Source organism: Anas platyrhynchos, chromosome 6 (assembly GCF_047663525.1).
Source record: "Anas platyrhynchos isolate ZD024472 breed Pekin duck chromosome 6, IASCAAS_PekinDuck_T2T, whole genome shotgun sequence".
In the NCBI taxonomy this organism is placed as follows: domain Eukaryota; kingdom Metazoa; phylum Chordata; class Aves; order Anseriformes; family Anatidae; genus Anas; species Anas platyrhynchos.
The window spans coordinates 37889634-37909769 of NC_092592.1; the positions used below are offsets into that span (position 1 = coordinate 37889634).

At 44.0% G+C, this 20136-nt stretch overlaps 1 protein-coding gene across 4 annotated transcripts in view; it reads left to right on the forward strand.

Annotated features, from left to right (window-relative positions):
- The window catches only part of ZRANB1 (zinc finger RANBP2-type containing 1), a 35397-nt gene that overhangs the window by 11650 nt on the left and 3611 nt on the right, over positions 1-20136 (forward strand). For all 4 annotated transcript variants that reach the window (XM_038180804.2, XM_072039900.1, XM_038180803.2 and 1 more), the window contains 8 exons: positions 122-972; positions 8896-9083; positions 10681-10834; positions 12259-12330; positions 12904-13102; positions 15780-15900; positions 16767-16896; positions 19881-20110. In XM_038180804.2, the coding sequence (XP_038036732.1) occupies positions 159-972; positions 8896-9083; positions 10681-10834; positions 12259-12330; positions 12904-13102; positions 15780-15900; positions 16767-16896; positions 19881-20110 (1908 nt within the window). In that variant the 5' untranslated portion in view covers positions 122-158. The remainder of the gene's footprint in view (positions 1-121; positions 973-8895; positions 9084-10680; positions 10835-12258; positions 12331-12903; positions 13103-15779; positions 15901-16766; positions 16897-19880; positions 20111-20136) is intronic.

Sequence of the window (20136 nt, forward strand, 5' to 3'; positions counted from 1 at the left end):
TTAACTTTCATACTTCTTGGTGCAGCCCACATCAAGTGGGTTACACTTCATCTTTTGAGATTTGTTTTGGAAGCAGAGCTCGTATGCAATTAGGTACTAACGATGCATTCTGATCATTTAGCTTTCTGCCTGACGCAGTTCATTTCAAGAAGTGCACGATGACAGAGCGTGGAATTAAATGGGCTTGTGAGTATTGTACGTACGAAAATTGGCCATCTGCAATCAAATGCACCATGTGTCGTGCTCAGAGACCTAGTGGAACAATTATCACGGAAGATCCATTTAAAAGTGGCTCGAGTGATATTGGTCGAGACTGGGACCCTACAAGCACCGAAGGAGGGAGTAGCCCTTTGATATGTCCAGATTCTAGTGCAAGACCGAGGGTTAAATCATCGTACAGTATGGAAAGTGCAAATAAATGGTCGTGCCACATGTGCACGTACTTGAACTGGCCCAGAGCGATCAGATGTACTCAGTGCTTGTCTCAACGTAGGACCAGGAGTCCCACGGAGTCCCCTCAGTCTTCAGGGTCTGGTTCAAGACCGGTTCCTTTTTCTGTTGACCCGTGTGAGGAGTATAATGACAGGAATAAACTGAACACAAGGGCTCAGCACTGGACTTGTTCTGTTTGTACATACGAAAACTGGGCGAAGGCCAGGAAATGCGTTGTGTGTGATCATCCCAGACCTAACAACATCGAAGCAATAGAACTGGCAGACACCGACGAAGCTTCTTCAATCATAAACGAGCAAGACAGAGCTCGGTGGAGGGGGAGCTGTAGTAGTGGGAATAGCCAAAGAAGATCTCCACCTACAACCAAACGCGAATCCGACGTGAAAATGGACTTCCAAAGAATCGAACTGGCTGGAGCTGTTGGCAGCAAGGAAGAGCTTGAAGTGGACTTCAAAAAGCTAAAGCAAATAAAAAATAGAATGAAAAAGACGGACTGGCTGTTTCTAAATGCTTGCGTGGGTAAGTTGTTCGTTGCTACCTTATGCTGTTAGCCTAGCGGTTGGGTGTTTGGGGAGAGGGAGGCTTTAAGAGTAAACTTGGCATTGTGTTTTGAAACAGCTTTGTTAATATCTGCCTTTTAATTTTTAAGAGTAAACCTGAAACAACACCTGCTAATGGAGGGTGCAGAGCTCATCCATAAACTGAGCAGGGTTAGATGTTTTGCAGCTATGTGTGGGCGGTTTTGCCCTTTTGTTGGAATAAATATCCTCGTAACAAAATGCTGTTGTTCTGCTGTGTAGTCCAAAAGTAGAGAAAACTACAAAACCAATCTAGAGAACGCTGTAGTACATACAGTATTGTATTTAAAAGGGAAAAAAGCCTTTACTGGGTATTTGAAATCACTCTTCTCTTTGCAAGCTACGCTAGTAGAAGCAGCAGCTGCAGCTTGGGAGTATTTGTAAACAGTGTAGAGCTCACAACAGTACAAGATGCTCTGTCAGATGTTAAAAATAACACCAAAATATGTAGCTCCAAGAAACTGCATGTGTAATACTGACCTTGACAGTAATAATGTTGTGTTAATACAGATACTGTGGTGTAAATGTTTACAGGCTTTCTGAAAGTATTTTTCTAGGCAACTGCTTCAAAAAATTCAAATGCAATTTTGTTTTATGTTGTAGTGCGTTCCTAAGGAGATTCTGGATAATTCTCCCAGTGCTGTTAAAGAGCAGAGACATGTGAGAGCAGGGTTTTCTCCAGTTATTGACCTTGTGAGTTAACTTTTGTGCTGTAACTTCCCAGAAGCAGATACCTCTTGCCCCAGCATACACGCAGATTAAACACTTGAAATCTGCCACTATTTTTAGTGTAAAACACTTCATTTGAAACTGTAGCATTGCTGGTATGGCTCGTGCTGTTCCGCAGGGTTTCAAGAAGTCACTTCATAGCTTTTTGGTTTTTTTTTGGTTGCTTAAGTAGCTTCAGACACACTTCATTTGGGAAAATAGCGAGGTTTCCTGGTACCTTAAGCTTCTGACGTGTTAGCAGACACCCAGAGGCTTTTTCTTCTGAAATGAAGCAACTGAAATTCTGTGTGACACTTTAGAAGTTACTAAATACCCGAGATCAATTGGTGGAGGTCATTCCTGTGGCTGCCAAGCATCTCTCTTGAATTCTAATGGCAGTTGTATTACATATCAGGGCTTTTTTCCCCTCTGCTTCTTCAATAGTGATTTTTTTTTTTTTTTTGATATTCCAGTGTTACTGAAAATATCTTGCCTTTTCAGACTTAATGTGGGCATGGTGGTAATCTTCTGTTTCAGAATGTGAACCTATCTGTGTTTAAAGTTGCTTGTGCTGATGAGTTTGCAAGTGAAATTTAAAACTGTACAGATCCTGTAAGGCACGGGTGAGTTGGTTCCCCTCAAATTAAAATAGTTCGAAGGTATCTCGGAGGTGTCCTGGTAACTTAGTGAGAAAGCTGTGGTTCAGATGGAGCTGTGTGTGCTGAATCTCACTACTGTTCTGCTGGAAGAGTTCATGGATTCCTCTCTGTAACTTAAATTTACTCTACTTTAAGTTAGAAAAGGAAAAAAAAGGCAACCAAAGCTGTTAATAATGAGTCCTTAATTTCAGAATTTCACTTTGCTGGCAGCAGGAATTACCTTAGGAAGGACCACTTAAAGCTTCGCATCATCTTGTGTGCTGGGCTCTCTGGATGCTTTGCAGAGCACATCTGTGTGGGAGGGGTGTACCAGCTCAGTAATTCGAAGAGCAGCGAGCCACAGTCGTGCTGGTTGTTTTGTTGTCTTGGTCTGATGTGTTTAAAACAACTTGAATCTTGCTTGGACAGTTTGGCCTGAAGCACATGTTCTTACCAGCCAAATCAACTGAGTTATTGTGGCTTAATAACTTATTGTTTGCTAGCCAGCTGGGGAGCTGCTGTGAATTTTGAGCTGAGCTGAGTGCTTGTCAGTTTTTAGGCAAACACAGTTGCAAAATAGTATTAGGATGGTCTCAGCCCCAGTACCTGTAGAGTTTGGGGTGTGGTGCTTCAGGGCTGGCCTCTCGCAGTGGCACTGGCAGAGTGTGGGTGCTGCAGGGCGCTTCTGGGGGTTCTCGGGGTACGTGGTTAACTCCTGAGCTTGAACTGTAGCTCACAGGTTGAGGGTAAGCTGTATTTCTTCTCCTTTTCCATTTTCCTCTGCTCCTGCTTATTAACTGCTGCAGAAGTGCTTTGCTTTCCCAGCTCAGGTCAGTAAGGTAGCTTCCATCGTGGGCCAGGCTTTCTGCTGCAGATGGCGTCTCCAAAATCAACGCGGCATGCATTCCTCCTCTGTGTCTGAGAGAAACAACGAGGAGTATGTTTCCTAAACAAACCCCAAATATTTGGAGCAATCCGTAATGAATCTTGTTTTGCCGTGCATCCTTAAAAGGACTGCGTGCACATTCCTGATATTCCAGCGTGTGCCTGCTTAGCTTTGCCTTTGTCAACTTTCTTATTTTTTTCCTGTCCCTCTCTCATATTTTCAGAGGCAGTGCCAGGTGTCTTACCCAAGCATCCCACCAGCCTAGTGGGGAAGGAGAGAGCAGCCTGGAGGGCCCGATGTCCCTGCTCCCAGCTGGCACTGCCACCCAGGTGGTGCTCTGAGCTGCTCCTTGCTGTCCTCCTCCTGTGTGTGTTTGGTGCAGTGCGCCTGGAAAGCAGTGCTGCTGATGCAAAGCAAGCTTGCTAAGTTGGACTGAGGGCTGTTACAGTGAGGGGTGGTTCTTGGGTTGCTGGTTAGCAAACCCAGAGCAGTTTCCTCGTCCCCTGAACCCTGCTGTGGGTTTGTCAGAGCTGTAATGAGGGAGTGGGAAGCGTATGGGTGGAAACAAGTGCAGGGAAGGCCATGCATTGCTCCTTCCTGGGGTCACTTCAGGCTCTCCTGACGTGTCTGGGGGAAGTGAGTGTGAGTCAGTCACCCACAGGTGATTAGCCAGGGCCAGCACAGCAGGGAATTTTTCCTTTGGCCTCTTGACTCTTTCTTTTAAAGGCTCAGTGATGTTTTATGCTAAAGATACCTGAGCAATGATCAAGAATAGTCATTTGCCCTGGAAACAACCAATAGCTAACTTCAAAAATCATTCATACTTCTCTGTTCTGCCTCTGTTTAGGGTACAACTGTGCAAGTGATCAGCCGCCAGTGCAGCTGGGGGTTGGAGACATCTGACAGACAGGAGAGGGCACAGGGACCTCCTCCAGCAGGTCTTCACGTGTGCTCTGCTCTGCCTTGTGATAACGTGCTGGGGACACGCTGTGTGCATAACGTGTAGGTGCAGGGGCTGCTTGCATGGAAAGGAGAACATCAGGCACTGGTTGGCATCCAGGCTGAGGTACCTGCCTTCTTGGAAGCTGCCTATTTTTAAGTTGATGCGAGTTGCAGAGCTTGAGGAACTAAGAAATACAACAGGTTCATTGATTCAAAAAGCTCCCATTTTCATGTTGTTGTTCAGATATTTTATCTGACCCCAAAGGCTTGTTCACGCTTTTCCATTAATGTAGCAGAAAAGCTGTATTTATTCAAGCAGGTATGTTGGGGATATTCCTTGTCTTTATGTTGGTTTATTTTATTTCAGCTTAATCCTGTTCCAACCTCTTCAAAGACTGAGAGTGCCTGCGCTGTTGTGCACACATGTGTGCCTCTTATGGGGCGGTGTTTTACAGCTTTTGGGGTCAGGAGCCTGCTGCAGCCCGTTGCTGCCTGACCCACGGTGTCTGTAAGGAAACTGACAGCAAACATGGTTGAATTGAGGGTTAATATTCTCTGTCCTTGCTTGCCTTCAGTCTTTCCCTGTGAATTTAAACCTGGGGGCTGTTGGAGGAGCTGGTGGCTCCCTGTCCTGCCCCCGTGTTCCAGTTTTGCCCAGTTTTGTCCCTCTCAGCTGCCTGTGCAAGAGTGCGTGCTCCAGAAAGGGCCAAGTAAATCAAGGCTGCTGCACGGTGTTTTCTTTGTGAGCTTTACACCTGGTGGCTTTGAAATCATGGAGACTGTGCAATTATGGCCAGTAGGATTTGGCTTTGTAGGTAGCTCGTAAGCTGTCGTGTGTTTCCAGGTTTGCTTAGCTGCACTAAACCTTGCAAATATTTACATTTTCTGAAGAATAAATGTACTAGTGTCCTAGCTGCAGTAGTTGTAGTTTTTGCAACTAGCCTAATTACGGGGTTATTAAACCCGAGCAGAGATAACAGCTGCTATCTGATGGAGATGCTGTAACGGTTCTAGCAGGAGCAGCCTTGTGCAAACAGTCGTTAGTGGGTAATTAATATGTTTTAAACTGGGAGATTAAGAAGGTTTTTGAAAAAGGCTGTTGTCTTACGGGAACACAGGTTGTGTGTTCCAGGTCTGAGCTGTCTGCAAGAGCTTGGGCTTTACTAGTGGAAGAAAAAACCTTGGGTTGTGCAAGGGAACGCGCTTCTGGAACGCACCTTAAAGAAAAAACTCCCCTCGCTGTGGCTCAGGAGCGTACCCGGAGGTGTAAGGATCCCTCTGGAGCTGGTGTAAACAATCCGAGCTGTGCCCCAGCCGCAGCCCTGCGCACGGGGGATGCAATGTGAACAATCTGGAGGCAAATGCCACTCTTCCTCTGACATTTCCCCGGCGCGAGGAATGCGGTGGGTGTCCGCGGGGAGCCATCCAGCTGGCACAGGCTGTGTCGGGACACGATTCAAAGGCTGCTTGTTTAGCTAATCAGGCACTCGTGGTTTAGGAAACGTAGTGAATTATGGCAGCGGTAAACACTGCTGTAATGTTGCTTGTAAATAGCGTTTTGTTGAGCTGTATTGAAATAAAGCATTGAATTGGAGGCTATCATCCATCCATCTGATAGGAATCAAAGCCCCAGGAATGTGCCTCCCCTTGTCAACAAAAACATGTTTGAAGGAGCTCAAATGGGGGAGATATTTGGGTAGGAAGAGAGATTTGGGCCGAAGAGGCTTGTGGTGACCACGGAAGAGGCAGTGCTGTAGCGACGCTCGGAGTATTTTGGTGCAGATGAGCACCAGGCATTACAGCAGGCAGCAGGTTTGCAAACTTCTTATAAGGAGACAGAGTGTGCAAAACAAGCCCAGTATGGTTTGATTTTGTGTGCCTTGAGTTCATCTGCTGGGACTCTGTTACTGCAGAGCTAGGGCACACCTCATGGTGCATCCAGAAGCAAGTTTGCATCGATTTGTGGTAAAAGGGAGCTGCTGCCACTTCTTTCTTTAGTTATTTGGCTGCTTGGGTTAAAGAAAAAAGCTGACCAGATCTGGTGCTTGCAGGTCCCCTCTCCTTCAGATCTGTAACCACTCTCTTGATGCATCCTTTAGGGCACCTTCACTGTTATTTAACTCTCAGCGTTGCCGACCCCATCCCTAAAGCACATCTACAATCTCAATTTTAAAAATAAGGTCTAGAAAGCATGTGTTGCTTGCCCATTTGTCACATCTGTATTGTCATTAGCTGAAATCCCACCAGTGAGATTTAGAAACGTGCTCTTCAAATGAAAACTTACATAACTTCAGTAATTAATTCTAGGAGATGGAAGGAACTTCTGGGAATGCCAAGTACTGCAAGGCTTGGGAATAGACTGCAGGAACTGGCAGTCCCGCGTGCAGCACATGTCATGGATTTAGGGCCTTGTTGCAGCTTGCAGTGAGTGCTTGAAGGCATTGCAAAACCTCTGATGCCTCCCAGCATCAGTCCCTGCTGAGGCCTGATGGTAGGAAGCTGCTGTAGCAGCTCTCCGGGGGAATTTAAGGGGAATAATGACAAATACAAATTGCCCGGGCACTGTCTGAGGGCTTTCAGTGTGTGCTGTGCTGCAGTGTGTACTTGGCAGCCTGGTGCACTGCAACTGCTGGGAATTTTGGGGTCTGATCTGTCACCAAAAAATCGTTTGGGATCACATGGGATGTTTGATTCTTTTAATTTAGATGTGTTCAAAATATATGGGTACAAAGTGACTGCTAAGCTTTAGCAAGATGTTGTCCCTAAATCAATAGAACAACACAAATGGTGTCATGAGGCAGCAGAGAGTCTGCTCTTCCATCAGGATTCTTCTTTCCGTGTGGTTCCTTGTCTGTTTGCTAACTGGTGATCTTGAGCCGAAGCCACGGTGTAATTCCACTTAAGAAAATAAGTCGTGAGAAACTGTGATTTCAAGATCTGTGTGGAAGTGAAATGCTGCAGGTGGCATCCTTGGGATGAACGCAGTGTGCACTGACAGACCCGAACCTTCCCCCTGAGCATGCCTCACGTCCACCCAGAAGTGGAAACGTAATGGGAACACGATTGTGTTGGTCATATATATCCCATGGTGTGGTCCTCTAATTGTTTTTAGGGTCTTGAAACATTAACCTGTGAGAGTGCTTTTCAGTGACAAGCAATGGGACCTCGGAGTGCTTGGGAAGGTGGTAGATGCATGACTGAAACTTGAGGTTGGATTTGTTGCTTTTGACTGCCCTTGAAATGAGTAATCTAACTTCCAGCTGTAGAGGCTCAGTAAGTAGGGCTGGTAACTTTGAAGAGAATTGTCTTGCAACTGATATTAATTGTATTAATTTATAAATTGTTTAAATGATGAACTTGCTGGTCAACTGAAGAACGCTTTGCCAAGTCCTGGACTAAGCAGCCATGCAGTGGGTAGTGTTCTTCTTCCCTGGTAGTGGGCGCTTCTTTTCCTTTTCTGTCTGCTGGTTGAATTCTTCAAAATCCTGAGCAGGAGTGAGTGCCCTGGTTGAGACTTCCCCCTTCCCTCCTGATGGATTTTTGAGTCTTTGTGAAGTTGAGTGAAGGAAAGACTTGTTGCCTCTTCCAGTGCCATGGGCTGTGGGTAAATACCAGCTCTGCTGCTGACCTACCAACTGGCACAGAGGTGTAGCTGCAGAAAATGGGGAGAGGGTTTTCTTGGTTTTGGGGTCTGTGTTCTTCTGCTTGTGAGCTGCTGCAAATTGGGGTTTGTAACGGTGAGTTAGAAGTGCTCTGTTTCTTTCTCATTAAAAATGGCTTCAAGGTTCTGCTTCTTTAGCTCGTGCTCCACAAGAAAACAGCGTAATGCTATCTAAAATAAGATCTTAATTTCAAAATCCCTCAACTATAAAGTCTGATACTGGAGTCGATGCTGTTAGAGATGATTCCACCACACCTTGTAGATGATGGATCCTGATAATTGCAGCTAAGGAATGCGTTCAGCATGAATGGTCTTGATATGAATGTGGCACATGAGTTAGATTGCCTGTAGAAAATTTTGGGGCTTTTTCATTATCTTGCTTTAGAAACTACCACATTGTGTGTCTGTGGGTGTGGTTTATCTTTAATTCTCTATTGAATTATTCTTTATATCATTACTCTCAAAGGGAAGAACTGAATGGTAGCTGTAAGTTACCATGAGCTGAAGAGAAATGTGTACTGTGTCCTCTTACAATGCTATCCTAAACCATACTTGGAAGGGGGGAAGAAAGGCTTATTTCAAAAACCACATTAAGTGTTTGACTTCTTAGATCTATTGGTTTGTTTTTAAGATAAGTGAACAGGGGGAAGATACAATAAAGTAACCTCTGTACTAGGAATGAACGACCTTCTGTCAGTGCTGTTGATCAAATGAAACGATAGCGAGTGTGTTCTGCTAGCTGCTTCCTGGCACAAGGGTCCTTAGCACCTCTTGATAGCCATATCTCCCAACTATTTTAGGTAGTAGAGAGAGCCTAGAAGGCAAGGTAAGTTTAAATATAGATACTTTTTTTCTCGTTTCCCTTTGGAAAAAAAGATCATTTGCAAGTTTCTTGATATTCAATTGATTTTTGTGTGTTAGGTCTGCATTAGACTATGTAGAAGCAAACTATTACATAAGGGCTTGATCCAGAGCAGCCCGTTTGTTCTCTACAACAAATTGATTTCCAATTATTTACTCTCCCTCCAGGAGTGGTAGAAGGTGATTTAGCTGCTGTGGAAGCTTACAAGTCGTCAGGAGGAGACATTGCCCGCCAGCTTACCGCAGATGAAGTACGCCTGCTGAATCGTCCCTCGGCTTTTGACGTGGGGTACACGCTCGTGCACCTGGCGATCCGCTTCCAGAGACAGGACATGCTCGCCATCCTGCTCACGGAGGTGAGTTACGTGGGCTGCTGCACAGAGCAAATGGGAACCTGGTGTAACGGGGCCATTGTATGCAGCCAGGGACATGGAACGTGATGTGCCAGCAGATAGATGCTGCTGTTGTTTGAGGATGTGAGCTGCTGCCTTGCACCTTTTTGCTCTTGGATGTTTCTCCCTGAGAAGCAATTTTACTTAAAAACTGTCTGGATCTGGTGGTCTCGAGGACGCTCAGCTCGCCTATTAAAAGGTGCAGTCGTGGCACGTGTCCTGACCTCACTGGCGTGGAAGCTGCTAGCTATTGTGTGGCTTCCTGTGCCTTGGGTGGGGGAGAGGAAATGCCCCAAAGGCAGAGCTCTGAGATCAATGGCAGCTTAATTTTTTCTGAGTTTTGTTAATGAATAAGTCTACCTGGCAATGAAGTGCTCCTTTCTTTCCTCCCTGGGATTCCTGGGAGCAAATACCTTGCTTTGCAAAATTACTCCATTTTTCCACTCTTCCCTGCTGCCTAGACTAGTTGGTTCCTTTGCCTCCTTGCTCTGGCATGTTCCAGTTCCTTGTGATTTTTTTTTTTTTCCCTCTGGAGCACCTTCCTTCTGGTGATCTTAGCCCATGGTCCACCTTTCCCTCGTAGGAGGCCCACAGCTGTTGTTATGTTTCTTGGTTTCTTCATTCTCTGACTTAGTTTCTCACCTGATCAAAGACAAAAATTTTATTCTGCTGTTGCTCCTCCTTTATTCTGCCTGCTGCCCTCCCTGTTTTGATGCGTAATGCAATTCTGAAGCATGTGTTCATGAGGAAAGCAGCCTGCCTCAGAAGAAGGGCATGAGGATGGTGGAATGTGTAGAGTTGAGTAATTAAACAGAGCAGATGAAGCAAGACAAATGGACCTAAAGTCTTGACGGGCACATACTTACATCTGACTAATACCAGGACTTTTTGTGCAGCTCACATAGTTTTCTGCGTGGATAAAGTTAATTTGCTGAAAAACAAAAACAAACAGAAAAACTTCTAAGATTATCAGTTCTTAGAAATACTTAAGAATCTGAAAATGTCTGACACTACTTGAGCCATAGTGATACCTTCCTTTGCTAGGGTCTTCATTAGAGAAAATATCTTCTAAAGATTTGTTTAAATACCCAGTGTCACCCCGATGTCACTTGCCCTGTATCACTGTATGAGTTCCTTCTGCCTCTAGGTAGAATCCAGATAAAGGTGTCTTACACTAATAACTTTTGGGAAGCTTCTCAGTAGGAAACTGTCTGTGCTATGGTAATGAATTGTAATGTTAAATGTAGTCAGGGCTCACGTATAGATTTTGAGGTACATTTATTATCTGTTGCTTTTCTCGCTTTCTTATTTCTACTGGAAGAGGTCATCTGTTAATTCAGTTCTTTGATTTAAAGAGATTTTTAGCCAGTTCTGCTATCAGGTACGTTCTAAGTGAGACATTAATTAATTGAGAGTAACTGTGCATTGTATCCTTCAGAGTATAATTTTTTATAACTTCATTGCAGCACTTACTAAAAAAATACTTTTCCTTGATGGAGATGACTCCAAGTCTTCGCACCTAACTAGAAACAACCTGAGTGCAGTAACTGTTGTGTTCCAGGTGTCACAGCATGCAGCGAAGTGCATTCCTGCCATGGTGTGTCCAGAGGTCACAGAACAAATTCGTCGTGAAATCGCTGCGTCTCTTCATCAGCGGAAGGGAGACTTCGCTTGCTATTTTCTGACTGACCTTGTGACGTTTACGTTACCTGCAGGTAGCTGTGAAATTCTTGCTGCTGGGTGGTTGGGTTTTTTGGCTGTTTGATTTGTTCCTGTAAGCTACTTGAGAGTTGTTTTGGACGTGTATTTTGATTTCCGTACATCATTCTTGTGAAGTTGTTATTCTCTTTAGACATGAGGAAATGGAAGAAAAGTTGAGTCATGTAGGGAAAGGCTTTGTAAAGATGGGAGCTCAGATGTTTCTGGGCTCTCATAGGATTTTTCCCCTAACTATGTTAGTTTTCAGTCCTTTCCTGTAAGGCCCAGAGCTGCCACTTAGATATGTACTGATTATAGCAGTAACACTTTTTGAGTACTTGGAGGTACTCTGATATCAAGAGAATGCTTTTCAACTGCTTGCCCATTAACAAACCAAACAAAACCAATAATTATTAGTTGTTGTTGTTTTTTGTTTTTTAATTTCATTAGCTGTTTTCCTTTAATAGAAGTATTACTGGAGGTAAGAAATAGATAGATGTAAATTCTACGGATCACTAGATTCATCTGTCCTTTTTATAAAGCGGTAGCATTAAGAATTCTGTCTGGAACCTCCTGTGGCTAAGTGGTTGCAAACCTGTCTTATTTTTATCCCCTTACCTTTTCCATACAATAGACAATATTGAGGCCCTTATGCATGTCTGTGTGCATGTGCAGGTATGTAATCTATATTTTTGCCCTGTAAAAAGAAGCATGCTGGAATTTGAGCAGGTGTAATAGTGATGATTGTTTGACAAGATACAGGAATCACAAAAGTTTTTCCCATTATGCAACTTCACCTTTCTTTAATGCAGATGTATAGTTGCAGGTTTTGTTTGCAAGGCTCTTGGATCACTTGCTAGCACTGGTACTTCCCATGCCCCAGCTCTGTAGTTTTCTCATTTTTTGTCTTCTAGCCTGCAAGCTGTGGCCTGCAGACTGTTGGGGTTATCTAAACTATTTTGCTGATGCCTACATGCAATGCCTGAAAGTTGGTCTTCTGTATGAGACCAAGTCCCCTGGCAAACAGTACCACTGGGTGAGACCAGACAGGGGAAGACTTCCAGAAAGGTGGAAAACCGCTACTCTGAATTGAAGCGGTCCTAAATACAGTAGGGGTGAAAATGCTCTTTTTTTTTTTTTTTTCCATGTCAGTGTGGTTCCCTACTTCACTTTTGCCTTCAGAGAAATCTGTTCTTACTCCATGTGTACTGAGATGATCCTTTCTGTGTAAGAGGTGTGACGGTCACTCTGAGATCTCCATTTTAAAATAGTGTGCTCTGTGAAGCCTGTGATCGCAAAGGGCAGATCTGAAAGATGAGCTTTTACAAAAAGGCATTAGGGATGGTAGGGCAAAAGCTGTTAAATTCTCCTGAGCATCAACTGGCAACATTTCTCTTTTATGGTAACATTAAGTGACTTTTTTATTTTCCAATTTTTCCAGATATTGAAGACTTACCGCCCACAGTCCAAGAGAAGTTATTTGATGAAGTACTTGATAGAGATGTTCAGAAAGGTAAATGTTCTTGAGAATGGCTAGAATTTCTCTTTGCTTGGCAGTAGAGAATATTTCTCTTCAATAAAATGTACATGTATAAGTATGGCATTTTTGCCTGAAGTTGTGTTTTCAATACAGATTTGATGCTTTCAAGTTAATCTCCACCCTGAAATTATTTTAATGTTCACATTCTATATAAGAGGCAGAGCGAGAATGGAGTCTTAGAAATTATTTATAATGCATCTTTGGATTTCATTGTGTGTCCTTCTGTTGTTAGCTTGCTTGTTAGCTTTACAGCTTCAAGTCACGTGCTCTTTAAAGAAAATTGAACAGTTTTCTTCTTTGGTAGCAATCCTCAGGCAATTGATGTGATGTTTCTTTAAGGCTAGCATGTTTTTTTTCCTTTTCCTGACAGCACATAGCCCAGGGAAGTTCCTTTTGCTGCTGCAGTTCATCTACATTTGTAGCATGAGGGAAAATTAGTTTTATTCATGTAAATGGGTAAATCGGTGAGATTATGCCATTAATGTGCTGTTTGGATTCAGAGACTTCAAAAGCAAGCGAGATTTTTAAGACGCTGTCATATTGCAGAGCTAGAAGAGGAATCTCCCATCATTAACTGGTCGCTGGAACTGGGCACCCGCTTGGACAGCAGGTTATATGCACTTTGGAATCGGACTGCAGGGGACTGCCTGCTGGATTCAGTACTACAAGCTACTTGGGGCATTTACGACAAAGATTCAGTGCTGCGGAAAGCTCTTCACGACAGTTTACACGACTGCTCACATTGGTGAGTTTTTATGCCAGCTTGGGACAGCTTTCCACATAGCACAGTAGCTGATTGTAGTATGCCAACAACAAAAAAAAAAGGCAAATTTGTTCTGGGCTCTGTGGATCAAAGGTGTTGGATCAGTGTGATTCACGTCATAATCTAGTTCTAGTTTGTTTTAAACACACCGCTGGAAACTTGGGCGTCCTGACATCAGTCACGGTTTGTGGTCTTCAGCAAGGAGCAGGTAAAACAAAGTAAATATTTCACGCTGTGTGCTTGTCAGGAGTGCACTAGCAGCAGTTAGAAGTGGAATTTCCATGTACTTCAATGCAGATCATGTACATGCTGTGTGTTGTTGCTGTCAGTGGACAGTTTGCAGAAGATTGTTAGAAGTTAGCATTTAATTCCTATATAAAGTTTTCAGTGTTTTCCTTCCATCTGCTGAGTTACAGCTTTATTCAGTACTGCTCTTTTTGTTCCTGTTCTGTCTGCTCAAATAATGGCAGTAAAGCACCGAGTGTTGGCATTTCACTAGTGCTGTCATTTGGCTGTAGAATTAACGTATCTTTCCGAATTAACTTGTGGTGTTTTACACTGGCAACCTTCTTTACTCCAATACTGAGGTTTGCCTCTGGAAGGAGAACCTTCATAGTTGGAACCCAGCTGGTCTGCACCAACACCAAGTGAGCAATGGGACTAAGGCAGGATATTGGTGAAGGCTAACGTAAGGCAGAGGAGGTCAATTTTTTTTTTGTTCTTACCATTAAGGACAGAAACTATCAGCCAGCGTGCTAGAGAGAGCCTGTCCCCTTTCTTAGGAAGTCAAAGAAGGTTAGCTGTAGGGATACGTGTAAGTAGCCTTTGTGAGTGCTGCCCCCAGCTACTTGCTGTTTCTCCAAATGCTCAGAATTAGCATCCAGGGCTGGATGCAGTGCAGAGGTGCTTTGCTCTTCTCTTGAGATCGTGTCTCCGAATGGCTCTGTCACTGCTTTGCAGTTGTTTATAGTGGAATGTGCATCTTGACCACACAGGAATGTGCCTGGCCTCACAGGCAGTTCTTCTAAGGCCAGAACAGAAATTTATGACAGGTCAGATTTTGTGCTTTATGGTAACAAAAACAAGCACGGTATGCAAAAGCGTGCAGCAGACTACTGAGCTTTAAACCAGTCTTTCAAAATGTTAACGTGAGCTGTTGTTGGCTTACTCTCGTGTCAAACATTACACTCGTTATTTACAGTGTAGTAAGTCTGGGTAAGCTTTTCAGCTCATAGTCTAGGCAGAGGTTGCATTTTATTCTGAATTTAGTATTTATTCATGTTGAAAGCACAGGGGTGTGTTTCATCTGGTTCATACGCACCTTTATAGCTGTTGGAATGCAGTTGCTCACCTTCAGCCTGCATAATGCTCTGTACTAGTTTGTCATTAGGAAAAGCAGCACACGTCTGCAGAGCTGTGTCCTTGATAGGAACTCATCTGCCTCTAGATGGAAATTCTTCAAGAATTAACTGGCATTGGGTGGTGAAAATACATCAGACTTCAGCCAGAATTCCTTTCTGGGTTCCTAAACCTCCTGAGCGGGGTGCCCAGCCCCAGGTCCCGGTGGGTTTGAAGCTCTCCAGGAGGAGCCCCCAGCCCCTCTCTGGGCAGCCTGTGCCAGGGCTGCGGCACCCGCCCAGCACAGACGTGCTGCTGGGGGCCAGGGGCAGCCCCCGGGGCTCCAGCTTGGGCCCGAGGGCCCCATTTGAATAGAAACAGATCCAGGTAAGTCCAGAAGATGCCCTGTACATGTATTATTGTGAGGATAGTATATCCTCACGATAATTGTGTTGGCTTCACAGTCTTGGCTAAACCCCTGTTCTTAATGTGAAGCTGGGGTCTTTCGGTACTACAGTGGTTGGATGGAGTTTAAAATCTAAAAAGCCAGCGTATGCTCTTTAATACAGCTGTCATTTTTCTGTGTCGATTAAGAAAGGTAAAACACTGGGACTGAAGTATCATATAAAGTGCTTATTTTTAATAAAACAGAAATTAAAACCTTATGACTTAGTAGAAATGGGATCAGTTGTGTTTTCTGCTATCTAATTCTTTAATTTCAATCCATGCTGCTCTATATCTCTCCCATGTAATATTACCCTCCTCTTTACTCCAAAAGCTGACATAAAACAGATTCTGCTTCTTAACTATAGTCTTTTTGAAGTTGATCTGCTGGCACTGTGGAGTGAATTGGCACATGAGCTGGTTAAAGAAGAGAATACCTGTATTGTTTGTGTGAGAACAGTGAGTAATTGTCTTACATGAGATGGAACGTCTTGGTTTGTTTGCCATAGGTCAACACTTCAAAAATAAATAAGGCTAAATCAGACTTCAAAAAAGCTATTACAAGACTATCAAACTAGCCAGGAGCCTGTTAGGAACCTGCATCTATTACAGCATGTTTGCTGCAGGCATGACGATCCCAAGTGATTTCTTAAATGAGGATTAGCAAATGGAGTCTCATGAAGATTTTAAACAAACAAACAAAAAAAACTACCCACAGACCTGTTTTCCTGATGTATGCTGTCTTTCTTCCTGTTTGTTACAGATATGGGATAAAGGGTTATAAGGGCTGAGTGCTGCTGTCAGACATACAGCGTGTATTTTTGTACGAGTGCATATCTTTGTCTTCACCATTCTGTGCCTTCCCCCCATGTTTTAGGTTCTATACACGCTGGAAAGAATGGGAATCGTGGTATTCCCAAAGCTTTGGTTTACATTTCTCGTTGCGTGAGGAACAGTGGCAGGAAGATTGGGCATTCATACTCTCTCTTGCAAGCCAGGTAAGAAAACTTCTTTATTGCCTGCCATTGGAAAGGATATTTTAATCTGTCTGAAAAGAAATTTTAAGAACTGAGAGTGCTCTTCAGGAATAAGGGTTTTCTTTTCGAAAGAAAAACATTCCTCTGAAGCCAGTGATCTTAAACTCTTAGTGAGTAGGCTCTTCCAGCCAAGTTGGGAAAACTTCATTTAAAAATAATTTATTTTGATCTTACTGTTAGGCAGTACAGTATGAAAAAGTTGTGTTATGTTGGTGTCAAAATGAAGTTTGTAGAGTAAACTAGTACGTAATGGTCTGCTTAATAGCCTACCTCTTGCAACATGCATCTCCTGGAACATACCTGTAAATCTGTAAGCTTAAACTATTGAGAATTTGGCAATTTGGTATTTACACCACCTCTCCAAAATGAGAGTTACATCTCAATAAGCTTCCAAGTACAGGAATAGCTTAGCTCCTCTTCTAAAGCATATGTGCGTGGTTTTTTATTGTTGCTATTTTCCTGTCATTTGTTTTGGACGTGCTCTTTTCCCATCGTCAAAAGATATTTACCCTAACCTTTCCCCAAACAAGTGAATTTATTTTTAGACTAAATATTTTGCAGAACTTCACTACTAACTGCGGGATGAGATGTTAGATTGAATCAGGGAGATGGGACAAAGAATTATTACAGATGATTAAGTTATTTTGCAGGCTGAAATGTTTCTTTGCTTATCTGTAACTGACATGTAATAGTCCTCTACTTCAATTTTTGTCAAACCAGATCACTCTTAAAAGCATTCTGTCTCAATTTGGAGAATGTTTTTCAAATTTCAAAGTAGAGAGAGTAAGTTCCTTTTCAGATGTTCTCTTTGTTTATGTTTGGTGCAGCCTGGAGCAAGTTTGGAGCAGACACACATTTTTGTACTTGCACATATTCTTAGAAGACCAATTATAGTTTATGGAGTAAAATATTTTAAGAGTTTCCGAGGAGAAACATTAGGATATACCCGTTTTCAAGGTAAGCCTTTATATTTTTTTTAAGATTTAATATTGAAAAATGTTATAAACTGTAAACATAAAGGCAGTAGAAAGGAGAATGACACAAGCTACTAGATGGCAGGGGGTGGAGTTGCATTTGATGTAAGCTTTCTTTTGCCATTAAAAAACAAAAAACCCACAAAACTTTCTTTCTGTGATGGACATGCTGCCTTCAACCACAGGGTAAAAAGTCATTTGACCTCCATGTAGCAAGCTCTTAGCCTATAATTTATTTAAGGTGCTCTGGTTGGTGTGAAATTCTGAAGTCGTGTGGTTTGTACTGCTGTAAGACACGGGAGGCTCAACAACTGGAATCTGAAATTCTGAATCTGAAATTCTCCTTGGTGGTGGTAGCAGCAGCAGCTGTAAATGTTCACTTCACCTTGTATTCGGCATTTCTGGAGGGATGCTCTCCAGTGTACTTCATAAACCTGGGGGAGGCAGGCAAAAGGTGTTTGTATTCTTTGTTTTAGCATAATTTCTCAGGAGTAATGTATTTGCTGGGTGTTTTTTCAGCACGGAGGGGTGTGCCTTGTCGTCCTGCAGCACGGTAGGAGGTGAATTGTGAAGCAGCCAGTGAAAAGGAGCTGCCCTCAAAGCAAGAGGCAGGGGTTTACAAGGAAAGGTAGAGAGAGTAAAAAAGGGTGGAAAATGATAAAGCTGAACTTCTTTGGTACTTGTTTAAGGAGGTGGCCACTCACTGGCATGGATGCCCCAGAGGCTGACAAGGAAGGGGTTCTGTTCACACGTTCTACAGCCAGCCTGTTGTGGGAGGTACCAGATTAGGCAGATCCTAGAAGCCCCTTTTGATTATTTAAGCATAAAGTAAGCTGAGAGAGGTGGCAAACCCATAATAATTAGAAGAATTCCGGGCTGTGGTGTTACAGTCAAGTATAACTGCTTACTGAAGGCTTTCTGGAGACTGCAGTCCTCAGAAGATCTGAGAAGCTGTTGGGTTTGTAAGTTCTGGGTGGCAACCAAGTGTCCTGCGTGAGGAATGGGGAAGTGAAATTCTTTGAAGAGCGTGAAATTTGGTACTCATAGTTGCATGTTATCTGTGATTTTAGATGATAGAGGTATAGTCTGGGGAAGAACAGTCATACAGATACCACGCTTCGGGTTTTTGTTGCTTTTTTAACTTAAAGACTGAACGGTTTGCAAAACAGTTTTATTTTGTAATTGGGCATTGAGGCAAGGAAGTGTGCTGCAGCCTAACCGTGCTGAAATAGTTCCCTCGCTCTGTGAACCAGGAGGTAACCGGGTGCCCGGGGCAGCCTTGTGCTAGGCCCGTTTCCAGGAATTCAGTCGGACAAATATTAATGATGTGTGCCTGCCACGAGCTGCATCTATCCGTCCAGACACACAACACCAACAGGTGAACGCAGGAGTCCTGTCTCAAGTGACCTGAAGTTGCTTCTCTCCCCGTCCAACCACATTTTTGTGGTTAATGTGTGCTAATTAAATGCTCAGCACAGCTGAAGCCCAGTAGCTGTGCAGCGCTTGCACGCAGGGTAGCACAAGCTGCTGAGACGGGTCTTCTGGGATGGTACAAAGCTGCTGCTGTGCTCGTGAGCTCTGCTGAGCAAGTGCCCCCTTCTCAGCAGCTTTGAGGCGTGCTCAGGGTTTTGTGAGCCTGCTGTGAATCCCGTAAGTGTCAGACCTGTTACCTGGATGGCCATTGACTGTTAATGCTTCTTTAAATATTAAGGCTTTGGCAGCGAAAGATCTGTTTACCCAGCCTGAAGCATTCTCCTGGTCTAGCTGCGTGCACTCAGTGGTGTGAACGTACAGCTTTTAAAATTAAAGAGGAGAAAAGGTGACCGAAACCATCAGCTCAGGTTTGGGAAACCAAATCCTGCGTGGATGGCTGCCAGGGTAGGTGTTAGCCCCTGCTCTTCATTTTCTGTGGCATTTCTGTCAATCTTCACCCTCCCGACTCAATTTGTCACATTTCCTCTTATAAATGCACATCATGACGTGAACAGATCAGTCCCACTTCTGAGCGGGACCGGGTAGGACCTGATGATAGCTCCTTGCAGCTGGTGGGAAGAAAGGGAGGAGCGGTCACCCTAAGAAGATGCTCTATGGATTTGTCCTCAAATCCAGATTTTTGTAATAAAAACTTGTGCAGCTCTGTGTCTTTCCAACTCTTTTTTAGATTTCCCTTGCTCCCCGGTTAAAGAACGGGGGGAAAAGAGACAAATACTGGCGTAGCCCATACTGACTTCTGTTGTAGCAAAGCAAAATTGAGTTCTAAACTTGTGTCAAGCCTCCAAAGCCTCCCCCTGCCTCAGATTTCCATTTTCTGCTGCCCTGCCCCGTCCGTGGATGCAGGAGGAGAAGCGGAGCGCCTTGCTGAGCCGCAGCGCCTGCTCCTGACTCGCTGGCAGCAGCTGTAGTACGGGAGGTTGCTATGCTACGTGTGCACTTCGGTTTGTGCACGGCTATTTTTAAACTGTCACAAGGTGAGGCATGCTTTTGCCCAAGTTGTCTTGCAGCAGTACACACCAAGAATTGTTTACGTTCCTAGAAGAAAAGAGCTCTGGGTTTGTTAGGAGGTTTATTCTGGGTTTATTGCCGCACCTCGAGCGAATTACTGGCTTTAGTGCTAAAAAGGGTAGGGAGAAAAACGGCAATTTCTCCTAAAGCCTGTGACACGAGTGATTTTTTTTCACACGTGAGCAAAATAGTGTCAGCTCTTGTTTCTGGAGACTCCACGCGTGGTGGTTGCGGGCTGATTTAATCCATTTACACAACGCTGCTGGGAAGCCCGATTGTCTCGGGGATGGGCCACGTGCTTGGATGCTGAATCCTGCTTCGTGCAGGACATGCCTTCAATGAGAGGCCTTTGCAAGCAGGTGGTAGAACTGTTCTGGTAATAAATAAATAAATCCATTTAGCCAAAAGCTGTGCGTGAAGATGCTTCCCATAGCTCTGAGTCTTGCCCTTTGCTCTGCCCCGCAGGTGTGTATTTGCCTTTGTTGTGGGAACAGAGTTTCTGCTGGAAGAGTCCCATCGCTCTGGGCTACACGAGGGGCCATTTCTCCGCTCTGGTTGCCATGGAGAACGACGGGTATGGCAATCGAGGTGCTGGTGCTAACCTCAACACTGACGACGATGTCACCGTTACCTTTCTGCCCTTGGTGGACAGCGAGAGGAAACTATTGCACATTCACTTCCTTTCTGCTCAGGAGGTAAGAGCTGTTCCTGCAGCTGGTGG